Below are 16,747 nucleotides of genomic sequence, written 5' to 3'. Positions count from 1 at the left end.
TACTTTACATTATGACTGAGCACAAACTTAGCTAAGAGTTGGGACCACATAATAGCATAAGAATTACAATGTAATGACAGAGGATGTCTGCTGTACGTCGGTCCGCAACACAAAAATCATTTGACAAATTTCACTATTGAATGCCCTGGACACCACAAAGTATGACATTTTAAGAGCCAAAAGATTTGTATGCCTCACATGTTTCTTTTGTATGGATACTGGGTTTTTCCACAAGATATACTAGGATGTCTGGCCATTGTGAGTTCAGCCATTTAGTCCAATGAGTAAGGGTGAGGAAACTCACCCCGTTGCTAAATGCTCAAACCAGTCAATTTGTGATGCCAGTTAGGCTCTACCCACAAACTTTACAAACACAAAAACAGGTCCATGGGATTTGATCACAGGACATTGCCACAATTTGCACTGGATATTAATAAATGGCTGCTGTCACCAGTGCAACTAGACGGCAGCCATGCCAATATTCCCAAGGTCCCTGGTTCTCATTGATTTGCCAGCTGTCAGAGATTGCCCACCCGCACACCCCGCAGCATCAGTTCAGTTTGTCCACCCCGTGGAAATCCAATAGTGCTCATAAATAGCGCCAAGTCTAGTCACACTGGAGGGGACGATACAGAACCAGGTGTGTGTCTGTGTGCTGTTGTACGTACACAGTTAAGAGTCAAGAGTCACTGAAAAAGAGTAACTCAACAGATGGTAGATTGTGTTGCCTCATATATCAGTCCAGCTATTTCTCGTACTGGAATTAAGAATTGCACATCTGCATCACATCTTTACATCTACTATGTATTGTCACATGCAATGGAGAAACAATGAAGAGTTTGCTGTAGGCGGCAGTCCTTTCTCTAAATGCAAATAGATCATGCTCCTACCTGCTGTTTGGGCATTGTTGGATATCTCACTTTGGACTTCAACTCATTATTTAGGAGAAACAGGAAAAGGAAATGCAAGATGAAATAACCAACTCTCCCACAGAATCAGACTTTTAATTAATGCTGTTAATAGAACACATGTATGTATACAAGGGACACAATGTGGGAGTTGGACCAGATGAGACATCCACACCAAGCAGCAAAATATTTGCACGTTTATTATGTGTCGTGTCACAAACAAACTGAGGAAAATGTAGCAATACTCAGTGTGTTTTGTGTCATTCTCTTCAGGGGTCACATCAACCTGACAATGTTGGGAGCAATGCAGGTATCAAAACATGGAGACTTGGCCAACTGGATGATCCCGGTAAGTTTGGTTTTGATGTCACACATCCATTTATTTATTTTTTCAAATTCATACTGAATTAGTGCTGCATCTCACCGTAATCTGCTGATTTGTCTATAACATAAAATTGGTTTAAACAATTCCTATAGCCAAAAGTGTCATCTTTATATTGCTTGTTTTGTCTGACCATCAGTCCAAATCCCATTCAGTTTGGTTGTGTATTATTTATCTTTAGACTCAATTAGTATTTTTTACGTTTTTCGTGTCCTTTCAATATTTCTCCGTTGAAACAGCTCCACAGATTTGTGGCCTTGGTTGATGTTGTTATGCAAGAACACAGGGGTTGAGGGGTTGTTTGTGAACGTTATAGAAAATAAAGTCTGGCAGACATCATTGCTAGACTTTTTATCAGGTCAATTAGTCTCAACATCACAGTGGCCACAGGCCTCCTCAGTGGGTTTACTAAGGTCCCAAACCCATTAAAAGACTGCTTGCAACGTGGGAGGGCTCGACCAGAAATGCCCCCCCTGGTGCACATCTGTTCTCTGCTTGACTGAAGAGTACATGCAATGTTGTTTCATTGCATAATGTTCTAGATGCATATTCTCTAAGCAGCCAGGTCGATGCAGAGTGTTCGTGGTCTTTACATGTAGAGCACCTTGAGCATAAAACATGCAAGTCATGTAAAGCAGCACTGTGCTCGGTAATATGGTTGTCAATTGTGATCTTTAAATTTCCCGGCGTAATTTATTTTCTCTTCGCCTCTCCAGTTGTAACTGTTTCTCCATTGTAATTGCTAATTAACCGGTGCTTGATTAAACATGTGCAGATATTGAATGCCCGCAGTGGAGCTGTTACTCAGAAGCAGGGGGTTTATCTTGTTTGGCCATTCTAGTGTTGGACAGCTTGAACAGCAACACAATGCAGCAACACAGTCACAAATACCTCTGTCCTCACCTCCACATTCAATCTTCATTATTACCCCCACCCCCCCCCGAAAGGATTGATGAAGAGAATTACATTGCCCACCTTCTAGGATAATGAAAATTATTCACTATCTAAGATGGGTACATAGCGTGAAATTGGAAATGTTTTACGTAGGAGTGGGGGATGCAGCACTCTTAGGATGATTATGTTGATTTTGAACGCTTTAAATATGCAAAATGCAGATAAACATTTTCCAGTTGAGGGCTTTGAAATGCTTTTACATCTCCACTTGCTCTGAAACATCTGGAAAAACAATAGGCGGAGAGAAAGGGGCAATCGAATAAAGGAGGGCATTTTGGTCTCGGCGTGCTATTTTATCATTTAGCTGCTAGCGCTCTATCAAGCTGTAGTGGTTCTACCTCCTCGCATACACCAATGTATTTTTAAATGAGAACCAGATTTGACTTTGACTTTGACTTTGATTTTTGGCAATGCTTCTTTAGTTTTCACTTGCTCTTTCACGTCTTACAGGTAAATTGCTGACCACATTCAAGTAGAATTCCGTTTGCTTTTAACAGAAAACAACATTGGAAATATATCCCAAAACCTCACTGTAGGCTCACTATAACTGCAGCTTAAGTGTTACAATAGCTCGAGCTAGTGGCTATTAAAATGGACTCGCTCAAGTACTCATGATCACACCTGCTGGCAGCTTTATTGAAGGAGCTGCTTAAGAATATAGTTTTCTTAGAAACTCACTCGCCTTCCTGCTGTATCATGAACAGATTTTCCTGGATACGGCTGGCAGCTTATCATCAGTTATTTTTTCACTTCCTTTCAAGTATTTGCAGTTACATAACACTCACAGTGTCTGTATGTGTGCATTTGTAAACGTTTTATTTCCCCCATGTATGCGAACCGCATAGATTATACTGTGTTGACCAGTTACACGCTCTAAATAGATGATGAAATTGATTTCAGCTTATTTTCAACACAATGTCCATTGTCTTCCCATCAGTCCAGTCTCACCCTCTGATTCTTGTGATTAGTTGTCTGGGTAACGAAGGCTTGTGGCGGTCTGTCGCTATGTTATTAAATGGAGAGTTTAATTTGTATCAGACAGCGGAGATTGTCAGAGAATCTGTGGGGGAGAGAATGAAGCCAGTTGGTAAGTGGGAACTCTTGGATGTGAAGGGGGTCATTTCTGTGGTGTTTCTGCCACTGACTGAGAAGTGAACACTTGCACAACAAATGAGGAAATCGTATCCCGTTGTCATGGCAACACAAAAAAATGCAAGCAAACCCCCCCCCCCCCCCCCCCCCCCCCCCAAGCCTAATATGACAAATACGAGTGCTTGTCAAAGTGTTATTCCTCTGGTGTATTTTTCTTTTCTCATACATTCGAGCCACAGCAGCATTTGCTTTTGAATCGGACCTTTTAACAGATAGTGGAGATACGAAGGCAACAGAATTTGGGTTTTTTAACTTTTCCTTCTCGGGGTATGTAGACAATCTTGTATGCAGTGGTTCCTCTGAAAAACAACGTCAGACTCTGAATTGCTGCACTTGAGGCCCCGCCATCGAGGGCAGATGATGAATCAGAGATGTACAGGAAATCACAGCAAGGAAGCTTTTTTTCCCCCCTGCAGTGTCATTGCTGTTCCATGCTGATAATGCCTGTGTGTGTGTGTGTGTGTGTGTGTGTGTGTGTGTGTGTGTGTGTGTGTGTGTGTAATTTATTACTGGTATGTTCCTTTTATATATCATCTTCTTTAGCTTTCTATACTTTTCATTCCTTGTTTTACTAATTGATATACTCAGTGGATGTATTACAGTGATTTTTCTCATATTAATATCTAATTGACTATTTGTAACAGGTGTGGTTTGTCACATGTGCTTGTACAGCAGCTTTGCCCCCATGGTGCTAAGATTAGACCAGGCAAATGGAAATTAAGGACATTAAAACCCTGTGGACCTTCACTCAGACCAGCAAGTTTAATATCATCAAAGCTGTGTTAATTAAATGGCTACATTACCCAGGGGACCTTTGACGGAGGATATATTTCTTTCTTCTGTGGATATTAATCTGACAACCTATTTGTTCCGTTTGAATACCTTATTGCATGTTCTGCTGGCATTTAAAGCTTACTGTCCATATTGTGTTTTCATTGGACTGCATCTGGTCTCTCCTCATTTCAGGCAACTGAAAAGAGACACTATTGATGGCTCACTATATTGACACTGAGCTTAATATGAGAAGCCTCCAATATTAAGTGGGAAGCAATCAAGAAAGTTCCAGTTCTTGTCACAGTTGCAGATGAATCTCACGTCCAATCTTAGACTGACAAAACAAGTCAAAAGGTGCTTTGTCAATTTCTCTGAGGATTTTTCCTGAGATAACGAAAACAGAACGACAGTGATTATACACAGAAAGGATTACTATTTTTAGTATTTTCCATTTCTGCCACAAACTTACCGAAATGCCACACACTGTTCCTTTAAGGCTTGGTTGCCTTGAATCAAATCCCTTTGGATGAAATAGGTTATTTTCTTATCCCGTCATACCGTTTCATAAATGTGTTGTTCGTCACACACTTACAGATCATGTTTTGCTGCATGGAACAGGTCCAATCAAACTGCACTTGGATAGCCACATGTAAAGCTGTTAATTGAAGAGCAGCAAATGCTAATTCTCCCCGTGATATAGGTTATGGACAATACTCAGTGAGCAATCCTATGTTGTTGTAGTGTTTTCTATATTACAAGGTCAGAAGCATTAGTCAGACACTTGACCATGTGCACACACATGAGCTGAATTGTTGTTCCTGTATGTTTGGCTGCTGTCATTGCCATGCAATACAGGCACTGTGGCCTATAAAAGATTACACTGGATTTTCTGGAGCCAGAAACACACTAACAATTTTTTTTTTAATAGTTCCATCAGACATTTCATTGTCCCCACAGCAAACCAATATCATTTTGTAATTTCCCTCAAATGCTTTTTTTAGACTCTTTCATTGATCATAACCATCATCACAGACGTTTGATTTTAAAAGCAGATGCCCTCTTTGATTAATGCCAGCCTAGTTGCTCGGTGGAGTACATTAGCGGCTGTAAATCCAGACGTGCTGCTATCAGGTAGTACAGTGCTCTCCCCCTAGGGCCTCTGCACACACATCACCTAGCCCTTTGATTGTCCGAAAGTGCATTAACATTGATCATATGAAAAAAGGACACAGTTTCCTTTTGGGGTATGCTCTTAAGAGCCACTGTGTGTTGAATGAAACGCTGATCGGAAAAGAAAAAAAAAACGGGAGAGAGCGTGTTTGAAGGTGAAAGACAACATGGAAACTATTTCAGTCACATGGATGTTATGTTAGGCCACTCTCAGTTGGTTTGCTATACGATCATACTGTAAAATATATTAGATTATATCCTCAGTGTATGCTTTTCCTCTACCCTGCCTCCCCTCTCCCAGCCCTCCTTCCACTCTGTTGATATCTTCTCCACCCAGCTGGCCTCCCCGGAGGCAGACAGTATTCCTACCACACATTGCATATATATATCTGCTGGTTATCGAGCAGAGGCTCTTCACATGATTGATGAGCAAATGGGATTTTAATTCAGTTACTCAGCCGTCACCCTGTGGCCATATCTGCATGTCAGCCTTCCTTAGTTGGAAACCTTCTTTATTGGGAACAACGAGGCACTAGAAGACAATTTTTCACCCCACTGGCAGTTCTGTTACTGTGATGATCTTTCAGATTGCTTTTTTTTTTTTTAACAAGTACTTTCTTGGCAACCTTTAAAACAGCCTGTGATTTAAATGTTTTAATTTTTGAAGGAAACATTTATTTTATTATTTATATTGTTTCACAGAATTTTGACTAGACAAAGCTTTAGTGCAGTTTAGATGGTGAAGCTAATTATCGCGCAGTAGTGAGTGTTTGAAATACATGTGTTCATCTCTATGTCTGTCCATGGCTAAGCTAGCATAATGCTGCATCACACAGCATAACATTTAGAGTGCTCATTTACTGTATGGCTACACGCACAATGACATAGATTTTTCAAATTAAATGGATTTAAAATGGATTAAAATGGATTTTTGTTAAATGGACACTGTGTGTTCACCTTCCTTCTCCCATCTAAAGTCGTGGATTAGCTTTGATTTTTTAAAAAACCAACAAAAATAGAACCCAGGTTGGAAAATGAACCATTGTTTTTTAAGACTTTTTGGGAGAATGAATATTGTATTGCCGTTATGTTTTCCACCCTTCAAAACGAATGCTTTTGTTTATTGTTCATTTTTGTTTATAGTATTATTTGTCGTACATTGAACATTCCGGTTAAGGCCTTAGTACTGTTCAAGATTGGATTGTGTTTCACATTGTTTTGTCCTCCTTTTAAATGAAAGTGAAACTGAATTTTTTTTTTAATCTTCCATTCTTAGGGTAAGATGGTGAAGGGAATGGGAGGAGCCATGGATTTGGTGGCGAGCGCTGGAACCAAGGTGGTGGTCACAATGGAGCACTCGGCTAAGGTGTGTATACATCAAAGTGTGTGTGTGTGTGTGTGTGTGTGTGTGTGTGTTTTGAATATTTTTAAACCGACCACCGAGCCTCACTAACTGGTTGAAACCGGTTCAGGGATCACATCAACACATTTTTATAAATGCATTTATAAAAATTCAGAGAAACTTTTTCATACTGTCGCGTGAAACTCGCGTCACGGAAACAGCTTGGTAAACACAGAAGTGGCGTCGGCGCAGCGCTAGCGTTAGCAGCCGAGGATAGAAGCTATCAGGCAAGTGTTCTTTTAAATAAACTCCTGGTGTACGTACAAACTTTCAAATGCCTCGTTTTGTGAGTAGAGACCCTATGTGTACTACTGCAGAAGTTTGGTAACATTCCATGCATTTTTAGTGGGGTAATTTACGAAATATACCCATTGTACCATCCCGCCAGTACTAAGCCATTCGGCTGATCGCCCTATCTTGACCAATGCTGACCATAGCTAAAAATGCTTCTGAGGGGGTATTTGGCTGGATGTCTTGGTGGAAATGACCTAGGGTTTTACTCCGAACCATCGCTTTAAACCGACTACTGACAAGTTTAATTGGTTAACATTTACACGGTCAAACCATCGGTCAAACAGTCACCGGTTAACATCCCTAGTATTTGTGTGTGTATATGTGTGTGTGTGCTGTTCTAACCAGCATTGCCTTTACAAATTACCCACAAAAGACTAATTTCCTTGGCCAGGGCTCCGGGTCTAATTCTATTTGCAATTTTCTTTTCCCATGTTCGTGCCCCTCGTACCTTGTATCTGCTTCCTGAAATAATGAGTGTGAGTGTTATGACTGATTAAGGATAATTCTGTTAATGGATTGCGTAATGCCTCTTTTACCAGAGAGCGCCAGCTCATCCTGATGAGGTTTTGCACACAAACCATCTCCTGTTCGTTTGCCTTTGGCTAATTTGAATCCAAGTTAGAATTGGACTTGGTGTATTGGGAACAGCTGATTAGTTGGACTTGGTTTTGGAGCTAGGGATGAGTAACTCCACAGGGCTTTTGAAATCGCAGAAGACATTCCAACTCAATTGGTTTTCTTTTGGAAAAGTCCAAACCCATATGATGCAAGTTCAATGTAACGTTCTGCATTCACAGAAGCATGCAGTATTTTGCTAATAAGAGCCTGTCTGGCGCCCAACAATAATCCAGATGGTGCAGCAGGTGAGCATAAATTTGCTGCCCTGAAGTCTGGGGGATGGGGGATTTATGTATGATGTGTATTGCTCAGGCAGCATCAGCGGCATTTTGATGTGTGCCTTTTCTTTGAGACTGGTGGTGAAACTGAGACTGGCGTGGAATATGTGCTTCATATCCTCTGGGAATATGATGAGAGTACATAACCAGCTGCATCCCTGGATAAACATCCGAGAAAGTGTCAAAACACAGTTGACTGACCTCTTAGTGGGTTTGTTTTTTTAACCAACTACCCTTTGTCTTTCAGGGGGGGAAACACAAGATATTGGACAAATGCATCCTGCCCTTAACAGGGAAGCAGTGTGTGGATCGGATCATCACAGAAAAGGTGCGTTTATCTTTTTTGTTTTTTGTCTGTCTTCTCCTTTTGGAAAAACAATATTGAAATTCTAATTAAAATGCTGTAACAGCGACACCTGCAGGGCAGGCAAGAAAGGGAAGGTGAAGAGAGGCACAGCAGGATAAGCACCTACTGTCTGCGCCTAGGGCGGGACCTCGAAAATAAAAAATAAATTCAATTTTTTCAAGCCAATCCGTTATTGGCAAGAACGCATGAAATGAAAAACCAAAGGTGGAAGTCCTTCCTTCGGTGGTTACCAATCAATATCAGAATACAATATTGATGCATTGGTCCAAAGAGGATTTATTGATAAATTAATATAGTAGCATATTAGAGGATTGTTTAAATATAGCATTCTGCACAAATTTACATTTTTAGGCTATTTTTTAATTTCATAGCAAAATGTCCGTATAATTTAGACAATATTTTTCTCTCTCCTTTTGGGGAAAAAAAACGTTATTAAAATTCTGATTAAAATGCTTCTACAGCGACACTGCAGGGCAGGCAAACAAGTGGTGGAAGAAGGCACAGTAGGACGGGCCCCTGCTGTCTTCCCTTAGGGCGGGATCTACTCTGTTTGGCTAGTACTTGATACCTTCATTGGTTGGATTAGTCACAATTTAGACATGAGGAGATAGATTGTTTTTTTCGGAGTAAAGGCGGGTCAGGAGCACTGCTTATTTTGTCTTTTTTTTTTTTTTTTTTAAATAAATACATATATAAACATAAATAATGTGTTCTTAACGGTGGCTAGATTTAAAAAAAACAGTAATCATATATTTTGATATATTGATATATTATTATTATTCCTAATATTGGGCCAGCCGGGGTTATGGTCTGCTGCTTGGACTGCAACGCATGGAGGAATATGTAAAACTTAACCTCTGAATAGACTAAACTAAAAAAAGCTATCAACACAATTAATATCTATATGTTGATGATGAAAACAAATCTGAGAATAGAGAAGTTGCCAACTAGTGTAAAATAACATGACGTTGTGCTTTAGTTTTCCTCCTATCCTAATACATGCAAATATGCCCTTCTCATCCTACATTTAGATAGAAGTGGATAGGTGCATGCATGCATGCATGAATGGATGGATGAGCCATTAGTCATGAACGTAGGCTGCTTACTCATAGGTGCTCCTTAGTCAGTGGCAATGGGTAAGCAATGGCTGTGCAGTACATTTGGCCTGAAGACCTGGATTTCAGGGACTGTGGGGGGGGAATATTTTGTGCAAGTAGTTTGTAGTTTATTTAGAATTATTTTAACAGACATTTTGGGGTCATATTGAACATGTTAGTGGAGAACTGTGACTGTGGAGTTCATTTATGTTAACCAGTAATGTTCTTGTGAAAAAAAACATAATTGCAGCGAATACACAGGTGAAAATGCCCAACTGCTGCCTCCTTAAGTCTTAAAGACTTGATCTGACACCTCCAGACACTACGCCTTTTACTTGTGGCCAGAAGTGCAGGGTTTTCCCTCTTAGACTGTCTTATGTGTTGATTTGTTTTTAGTAGAGAGCTGGCTGTTCCATTTCCCACCTGGCAATCTGGAGTGATTGACTGGAACCAAAATGTAATAAGTTAAACCCAGTCAGTGGGTTTGCATCCCTATTTGATCACAGCAGGTCCCTGAATGTCCCAGCGACAAGCGACGCTGGGACACAAGACACAAGTCGCACATTGTGTCTTTAGCTCGTAATCACATCGCCCTCACAAAAACAGTCACACTGCAACTGATGAATCATCATGATGCAACAGAGCAACACAAGTACATGGAAATTACTTTTACTCAATTAGCACTAACTCAATCAGTTGATTTCGGTAGGGAGGCTTCTTATTGATTTTGTAGTGTTTGTTAATTTTCATGGTTAGGGTTGGGTTTCCCTTTTATTATGTATTATTCCTATGCTCTCGTCGCTACCTCGGGCGGTTGTTTTGATGTTGTTGCTAGGGCAATGACAGTCGTAGCCAAGCTGCAGCTGTATGGTCGACCTCTTTTGTGGATGGTTTTGAAAAGGCCCCTAAATGTAACCGGCATGCCCTCGGTGGAGGTAGTCTCAGAGAGCAGGTTGTCCAGGTGGTCTCCGGTAAGCTGCGCAAGAAAATAGCCCCGGGGTCCTGGATGTTTTTGGCTCTTCTTGGTTGACACATCCTTTCAGTGTTGGGGACAGGTTGGCATGTGGGGATGGTGGTTTCCATTTTTAAAAAGTTGGACCACGGGGGGTGTACTCTGGGGAATCTCACTGCTCAATCTCCCTTGAAAGCTTATAGAATTGAGCCTAAAGGCAAATCTCCATCGTCTTCATTTGTATGTGTAGAGCTCTCCCTCTGCAATATTTTTGAATTTCATCATCCTCCCCACAGTTTGAACTCTGTATGCTGTGACAGAAGAAGGTGAAAAGACATTGAAAGTGGATTGCTGTAGACGGTGGCTATAACCATAGTTAGTGGCACATATGTTATCATAGTGATTATGATGCTCCAACGGTGGAATTTTCTGATAATGGGGAAATGAGCAGACAGTATGCTAAAGTAAGAAGAGGTGAAGATGACATTTACAATTTATCACAATTTTAAATGTCAATTGAGGAAAATAATGTGCGGGGGTTAGAAACTAAGTCCACATAGATGTTCCAGTAGTTAGCAGAGCTTAGTGTTGATGCTGTTTTTGTGTCCTTTTGAACCAGTCTGCTCCTTGTAAACCCTTCGTGGCGACTGCCTTTGGAACTGGCTCATTGAAAACATGACCTATCAGGGAGAAAGTCAGACGGCGTGGCGGTGCCTTTTGTTTTTCAACCTGTCTGTGCTCCACTGGCTTCTGCTATGATTGTGTAACATTTCTCAGTGAGCAGATTCCTGTCAATATTTATAAAGGTTAAAGCTCTTTCTGCTGCCCTACAAGCACTGTTCCCACCTCCTCCTCTCCACCTTACTCATTTTATGTCCTGCTGTTTTCACTCCCTCTATATCCATTAGTACTCTCTTCTCTTATTGCATCCCAAGCTTTTTACTTTCTTTGTAATGACTCAAATTCTAACATTTGATCTTTTTTTCCATTTCCTGCTACCTCTTTCAACACCTGCTTCCTTCATATTCTTCAGTCCTCTGTACTACTTAATACCGTACATGCCTCCTCTATTCCATTCTCTGTCCTTCTGATGCCATGTCTGTTGAACTGTGAATACATTTTTAAAAAAAATGTCTCAATTGGGCCTTCCATCCACACCAAACGGGCATTGTCCATCCATGAGTGTTCACATTTTGAAAACGACCTTCCTTTGACAATGCCAGCCACTGCAGTTTGAACGGGGAAAACTGAGCTTTTAAAAAATGCTGACATATGACTGTCAGCTTGTCAGCCTGTCAGATATCGCAATGCAGTTTTAAAAAGCTCCAACTATGATTGTTTGTTTTGAAAATCAGTTTGTCAAACTGGACAATAAAAAAAGGAAACTGTTTCTTTTGTCAAATAATTGCTTTCATACCATGAACACACACAGACTAGTAGATTCAAATCCGCTCTATAGTACACTTGATTTGCAGCAATTTAATTCTTCTTTGTACAATGTTTACAGATAATATGTATATTTAAGCACTTGAAATTAAATGACGTTTGATCTTTTCGCTTTTTCAGTTGATATTCCAAAACCAAGGGCAAACATGAAAGAAATGGGTCTTCAAACTTGCGTTCGCATTTAAAAACAAACAATCATTAGTTTAATGAGGAAATAGTCTCTCCATGGATTGTGTGTTTGAGTCAACTTGCCAATGACTGATTTTTGGAGTCCTTGTGGTATCATTCAACCAGTGATACATCTGAAAGTAGAACAATAGTCTGCAAAAAAAATGAAAAATAATTATCTATGATTGCCAAAAGATGCGTATCAATAAAAATAATCATTTGCATATCAATAAGGCCCCATGCTGAAACCTCAATGAGGATATTGCCAGGAATGTTTTTGTTTTAATCACATACAGGTTTTAATGATCTGAACAGAATGTGGTGGTAAAACAAATGTTGGATGTCAAGTGGAACCTTTTTTATTCAGCATCCTGGTCAGATAAGAATAAATACCATTGTGCATCATTATGTATAACATTTGAGCGTTTTCTTCTTTTATTAGTCCGAAAATGGGAGAAAATGATGACTGTCTTGATCACCAGAGAATACTCCCAGCAGTTTAAAATGAGGACCGTAAACCAGGTGGCAAATAGTGTCCTTAACGAGCTTGATAATGGTTATCCTAAATGTGTTTATTTTACCGTTTGCCATCTTACATTTCACACTAAAATCTCTTTTCTAAAATGAGAGCAGAAACTGGGGCTTGCCCAAAAAATAATAATCTAATTTCCCCTCCACACAGACACATGCACAGATGCTAACACTAACAATATATTCTTAGAAACGCAGCGTCCTGCTCGGCTCCTGATGGCGAGGAGGGATGCTAATTCAAGTGTCGTCCAAAAATGTGTTGCTACGATTCGAGACCCACGATGATGAGCAACCTGTTGCCTCAGGCAACGTCACGGCTGCTTCGCTGTGTGATTCAGACCATTTTATACACTATGTTGCCATTTCTTTTCTCTTAACCACACTTCCCCTGTTTACAAGCATTGCTCGCTTGCGGCAACGACATTGAAATGATAGATCGTGATCATTTTTGCACCCGTCGCATGTGTACTGAGTAAGTCTCATGACTTCTGTGGCTCCTGGTGCTTAAGTTGCTGCTGTGACAATGGTCTACATACTAGGTTTATCAGCATGCTGTCCTCTCAACAGTTATTTAGGGAATTGCCTTCTGTTATAAAGTTAAAAAAACAGCATTTGCCCATTAATTTGCAGATGAAGCAGAACACCTTCTGAATTATTCAGTTATCATAATGGACCAGAAAAATGTTACCTGTCGCGTTTCTCGTAATGACAGCAGGGCAAACCCCAGCATGGCATCGTTTTAAAAACATCTTATTATCCTACCGTTTGATCTGAACACATCTCAGAATGAGATGCTGCAATGCATTAACAGAAGACTGGAGGAGCTTTTGACGTTTTTCTTGAAGGGTGTTTATATTTTTGTTTAATTCACATTTGCCTGAAGCAAGAGGTGGGCTAAATGATGCTGCGGCTCTTGCCAGACAACATGTGGGGTAGACGTGCAGCTTCTTAATGACTTAACGCGCATCAATCTGTTTAATGATGGCGGTGACTGAAGATTGTGAGGAAAGGTGACTCCACAGTCTCACAACAAAAAAAGCAATCGATGGTCAATCGATGGTTTGTTGCTTTATGATTTACTTACTCGGATAATTTTGTGTCACGGTCTTTTGCAATTTCAAAAAAGGGTACGTTTAACTGTGAGCTTGCATTGACATCACACAGCATCTGCTATATCTGCACATTATTGTCGCGCCTATATCGAGCACCTCGAGACATCTTAAATTTCCCTTAATCACTTGAGACACAGATCAGAGATGCGTGTCAGTGGCCGTGTTATCCATAGACCAGAGCTCCTTGTGACATTCCATCTGTCTTGCTATATTGGAGTGAGATATCTGCCTCCTGCCCTGCCTGTATGTGTCTGTGGCTTAGTCCGTCCCTGCTGGGTGAAGCAACAGGAACCGGCTCAACTGAGTGCACCTGGCCTTTCTACGAGGAGACATTTTGCATCAATCGGTATAATGACATGGTTTGAAATTTAGTTCTAGTGGGTTATTGTTTAAATCGTATTCTATTATGTGTACACCTACCTATCTTTATGTCAGCCTTGTGTTGAGAAGCAGAAGTCTGTCAGCGTTATTGAAGCAGCTGGTGATACTAGGAAACCAACATAAAGTTACAGTGTATCACTACTGTTATTTTACACAAAGAAAATGGCCAAAAGCATTTAAAATGCTACATCACAAAGCAAGATAGCATCACGTTGCAGATCTCATCATGGTGACACGTGAATCCCAAATCTGTTTTTCCTTTTACGTTTCAACCATTAAAAGTAGTACCACAATTAAAATGGAATCGCTCTTTACTTTTGTAGTGGTTCAACCTCAGAGAGATGAGGACCACTCTTTGGCGTACTCACAATTTCACCAATAATTGCTGCTATTTTGTCATCCATGGATGACACTGGAGTGGTACTCTGCCCCCCACTGATGATATATAATTTATTTTTTGTTGCGGTGGGGGATATTGTCATGACTTTTAGATCACTTTGATAACTAAGGCCCCCTTGATCCCTGTGACCTCACATAGGGCTCAACCCCATCTATTAGTGAAATACTCATTCTCGCCTTTTTGTTTCTCTCTCTCTCACACACATCCTTTCTTCCCTCCCTCTTGTTTTGCCGTGTTTCCATTTGCCAGGCTGTGTTTGATGTGGATAAGACAAAAGGCCTGACTCTGATAGAAGTATGGGAGGGGCTCACTCCCGAGGATATCAAAGCATGCACCGGCACCGATTTTGAAGTAAGTAACTTTGGCTACTTGTACTTTTATTACATTTTCTAACCGAGTGTCATAACCATGAGACATCTCCTTGTTGTCTGCCTGCTGTCTTCTAGGTGTCTCCCAACCTGAGGTCCATGCAGCAAATCTAGTGGAGCTCGCAGTGCATTGTGTTTTTTGGTTTGTTGTTTCTCTGTGACTTTCTTCTGGTGAATTAGAAGGCTGAAACGGGTCAAATATGCTCAGAAAACAGGAGTGTTTGCTTAAGATCCCCGGTAATCAGCATGCAAATATTAGAAGGATTTAGTCGTCGCTAATATTATCTGAATGGAAATCACAGGAGCCAATGTGCATGGCTCTTTTTTGGGGGGATCTGATGTGGCAAACGGTGAGGGTACATTACATTGTTGCCTATTTCAATTTAATTGCCTACTTCGTGCAGCTATTGCCAAATAATCCACCTGAAAATGGCATTAAAAAAACTTGAAATACCCTTTATGTTCTCTTCATGTAGATCAACAATATACTGTGATAAGATATAGAGGGCTGAAATGCAATTAATTTAGGAAACAAATGCAGCGGTAGCACAGAAGGTAATATGTTTGTGCTGCAGTTGTTTAGACTTCAATGTAAAATATATATTTTTTGTTTTTGTCACGTGAAAATGAAACTCATGCTATAATAAAGATCAAACCGGAATACGTTTGTAATTATAATCGCTGCCACAGCGTAGAAATGACTTTTTCTCTCGGTCTCATATATTTTTGCTGAAGCATTTGCCCTTTCTTACTCCTTTAAAGTCGCTAATTTGCTAGTTTTAAAGTACCAAATTTGCGACTTCTTTCTCAGAATATTGCCCACCCCCCCTTTTTTTTTTTTCTTTTTCCTACAGTGGCCCCAATACGCCGTTGTACTTTCTTGCCATTTTGTATAAAATAAAACTTTGTTTGCTGAGTGAAACAAGTGGAATTTTATTTATCTAAATCTTGTGATTTCTGAAAAAAAAGCAACAATAAAAAAAAAAAAAACAATCCTTGGCTCTTTTTGTCAAATTATTTATCGGATCACACAATGATTGGAAGTAAATGGCTTTGAGAGTGATGGTTTGTGACACGCTACAGGTTAGAGCTTTCTATATATGGATGGTGCGCTTGCATTGACATTCTTGATGTGATTTCTCCACTCGAGTAGAGAGGCGCTGCCATTACCTTAGGGCTGTTGCATAACTGGAGAATTCAGCCAGTGGGCTTTTGGGTTCAAGAAGATCAACTGGATTGGGTCATCAAGCAGAAAAATGGAAGAAAGTGACAGGGGCTTTTGCCACCGGCTGTTGATGTTAATCCAGCACATCCCTTCATGAGTCAAACTAGAGTGGTACCCTATAAGCCTACATTCACTAACCTATTTCTCTTACTGGTACGGAAATGAGAAGAAAAAAAAAGAATACAGGAAAGATGATGGGCTTTTACTGGAAGGAACAGGTTTGAATATGAGCAGAGGAATAATCTTTTCTTTATTAAACATGGAAGCAATTTATTATAACTATTCACATTCAAAGCAGTTGCTCACATTTTGAGTATGGACAGCATAAAATGATGGCTCTTATGGGCTCTTGGGGCTGGTTTTAGCCATTTTAACCTATTAGAGCCGTTCCTCCAGAGTAAAGTTAATTTTCCTTTAATTATTTTCACAATATTACTTATGGATGTATAGCTCCAGGAATAAAGGCAATCAATGGTGATCCAGTGTCCTTTAGTCTATATCTTGAAAACATCTCACTGGGTTAGTTTTAATATGATGCAGGGTGATGTCGGTATTGATTGATTTTGTACATCCACAGGGGTTTTATGTGATCCAACCTCCCTCCTATATCTCACATCATCTCAGACATGAATGCAGAAACACAACCTGGTGGGAAAACGAAGCTTAAAAGAGACGGACACAGTTTCAAATGGTTCCCATGGGAGGGAAATGATAAACATGCTGTTAATGCTCCAGCTTTATGACCTAGTTTTCTGAATTACTGTAATA

General features: G+C 40.2%; 1 protein-coding gene across 1 annotated transcript in view; it reads left to right on the top strand.

The window, feature by feature from the left end:
* Positions 1–15,221, top strand: part of oxct1a (3-oxoacid CoA transferase 1a) — a 38,664-nt gene extending 23,443 nt beyond the window's left edge. Inside the window, exons 13-17 of the mRNA XM_084024467.1 lie at positions 1,182–1,257; positions 6,617–6,706; positions 8,180–8,260; positions 14,636–14,737; positions 14,833–15,221. Coding sequence (XP_083880593.1) covers positions 1,182–1,257; positions 6,617–6,706; positions 8,180–8,260; positions 14,636–14,737; positions 14,833–14,868 — 385 coding nt within the window. The 3' untranslated portion in view covers positions 14,869–15,221. The remainder of the gene's footprint in view (positions 1–1,181; positions 1,258–6,616; positions 6,707–8,179; positions 8,261–14,635; positions 14,738–14,832) is intronic.
* Positions 15,222–16,747: the final 1,526 nt, after the last annotated feature.

This window comes from Eutrigla gurnardus, assembly GCF_963514095.1.
Source record: "Eutrigla gurnardus genome assembly, chromosome: 13".
NCBI classification, from domain to species: Eukaryota; Metazoa; Chordata; class Actinopteri; order Perciformes; family Triglidae; genus Eutrigla; species Eutrigla gurnardus.
This window is presented reverse-complemented; position numbering and strand designations above follow the sequence as displayed.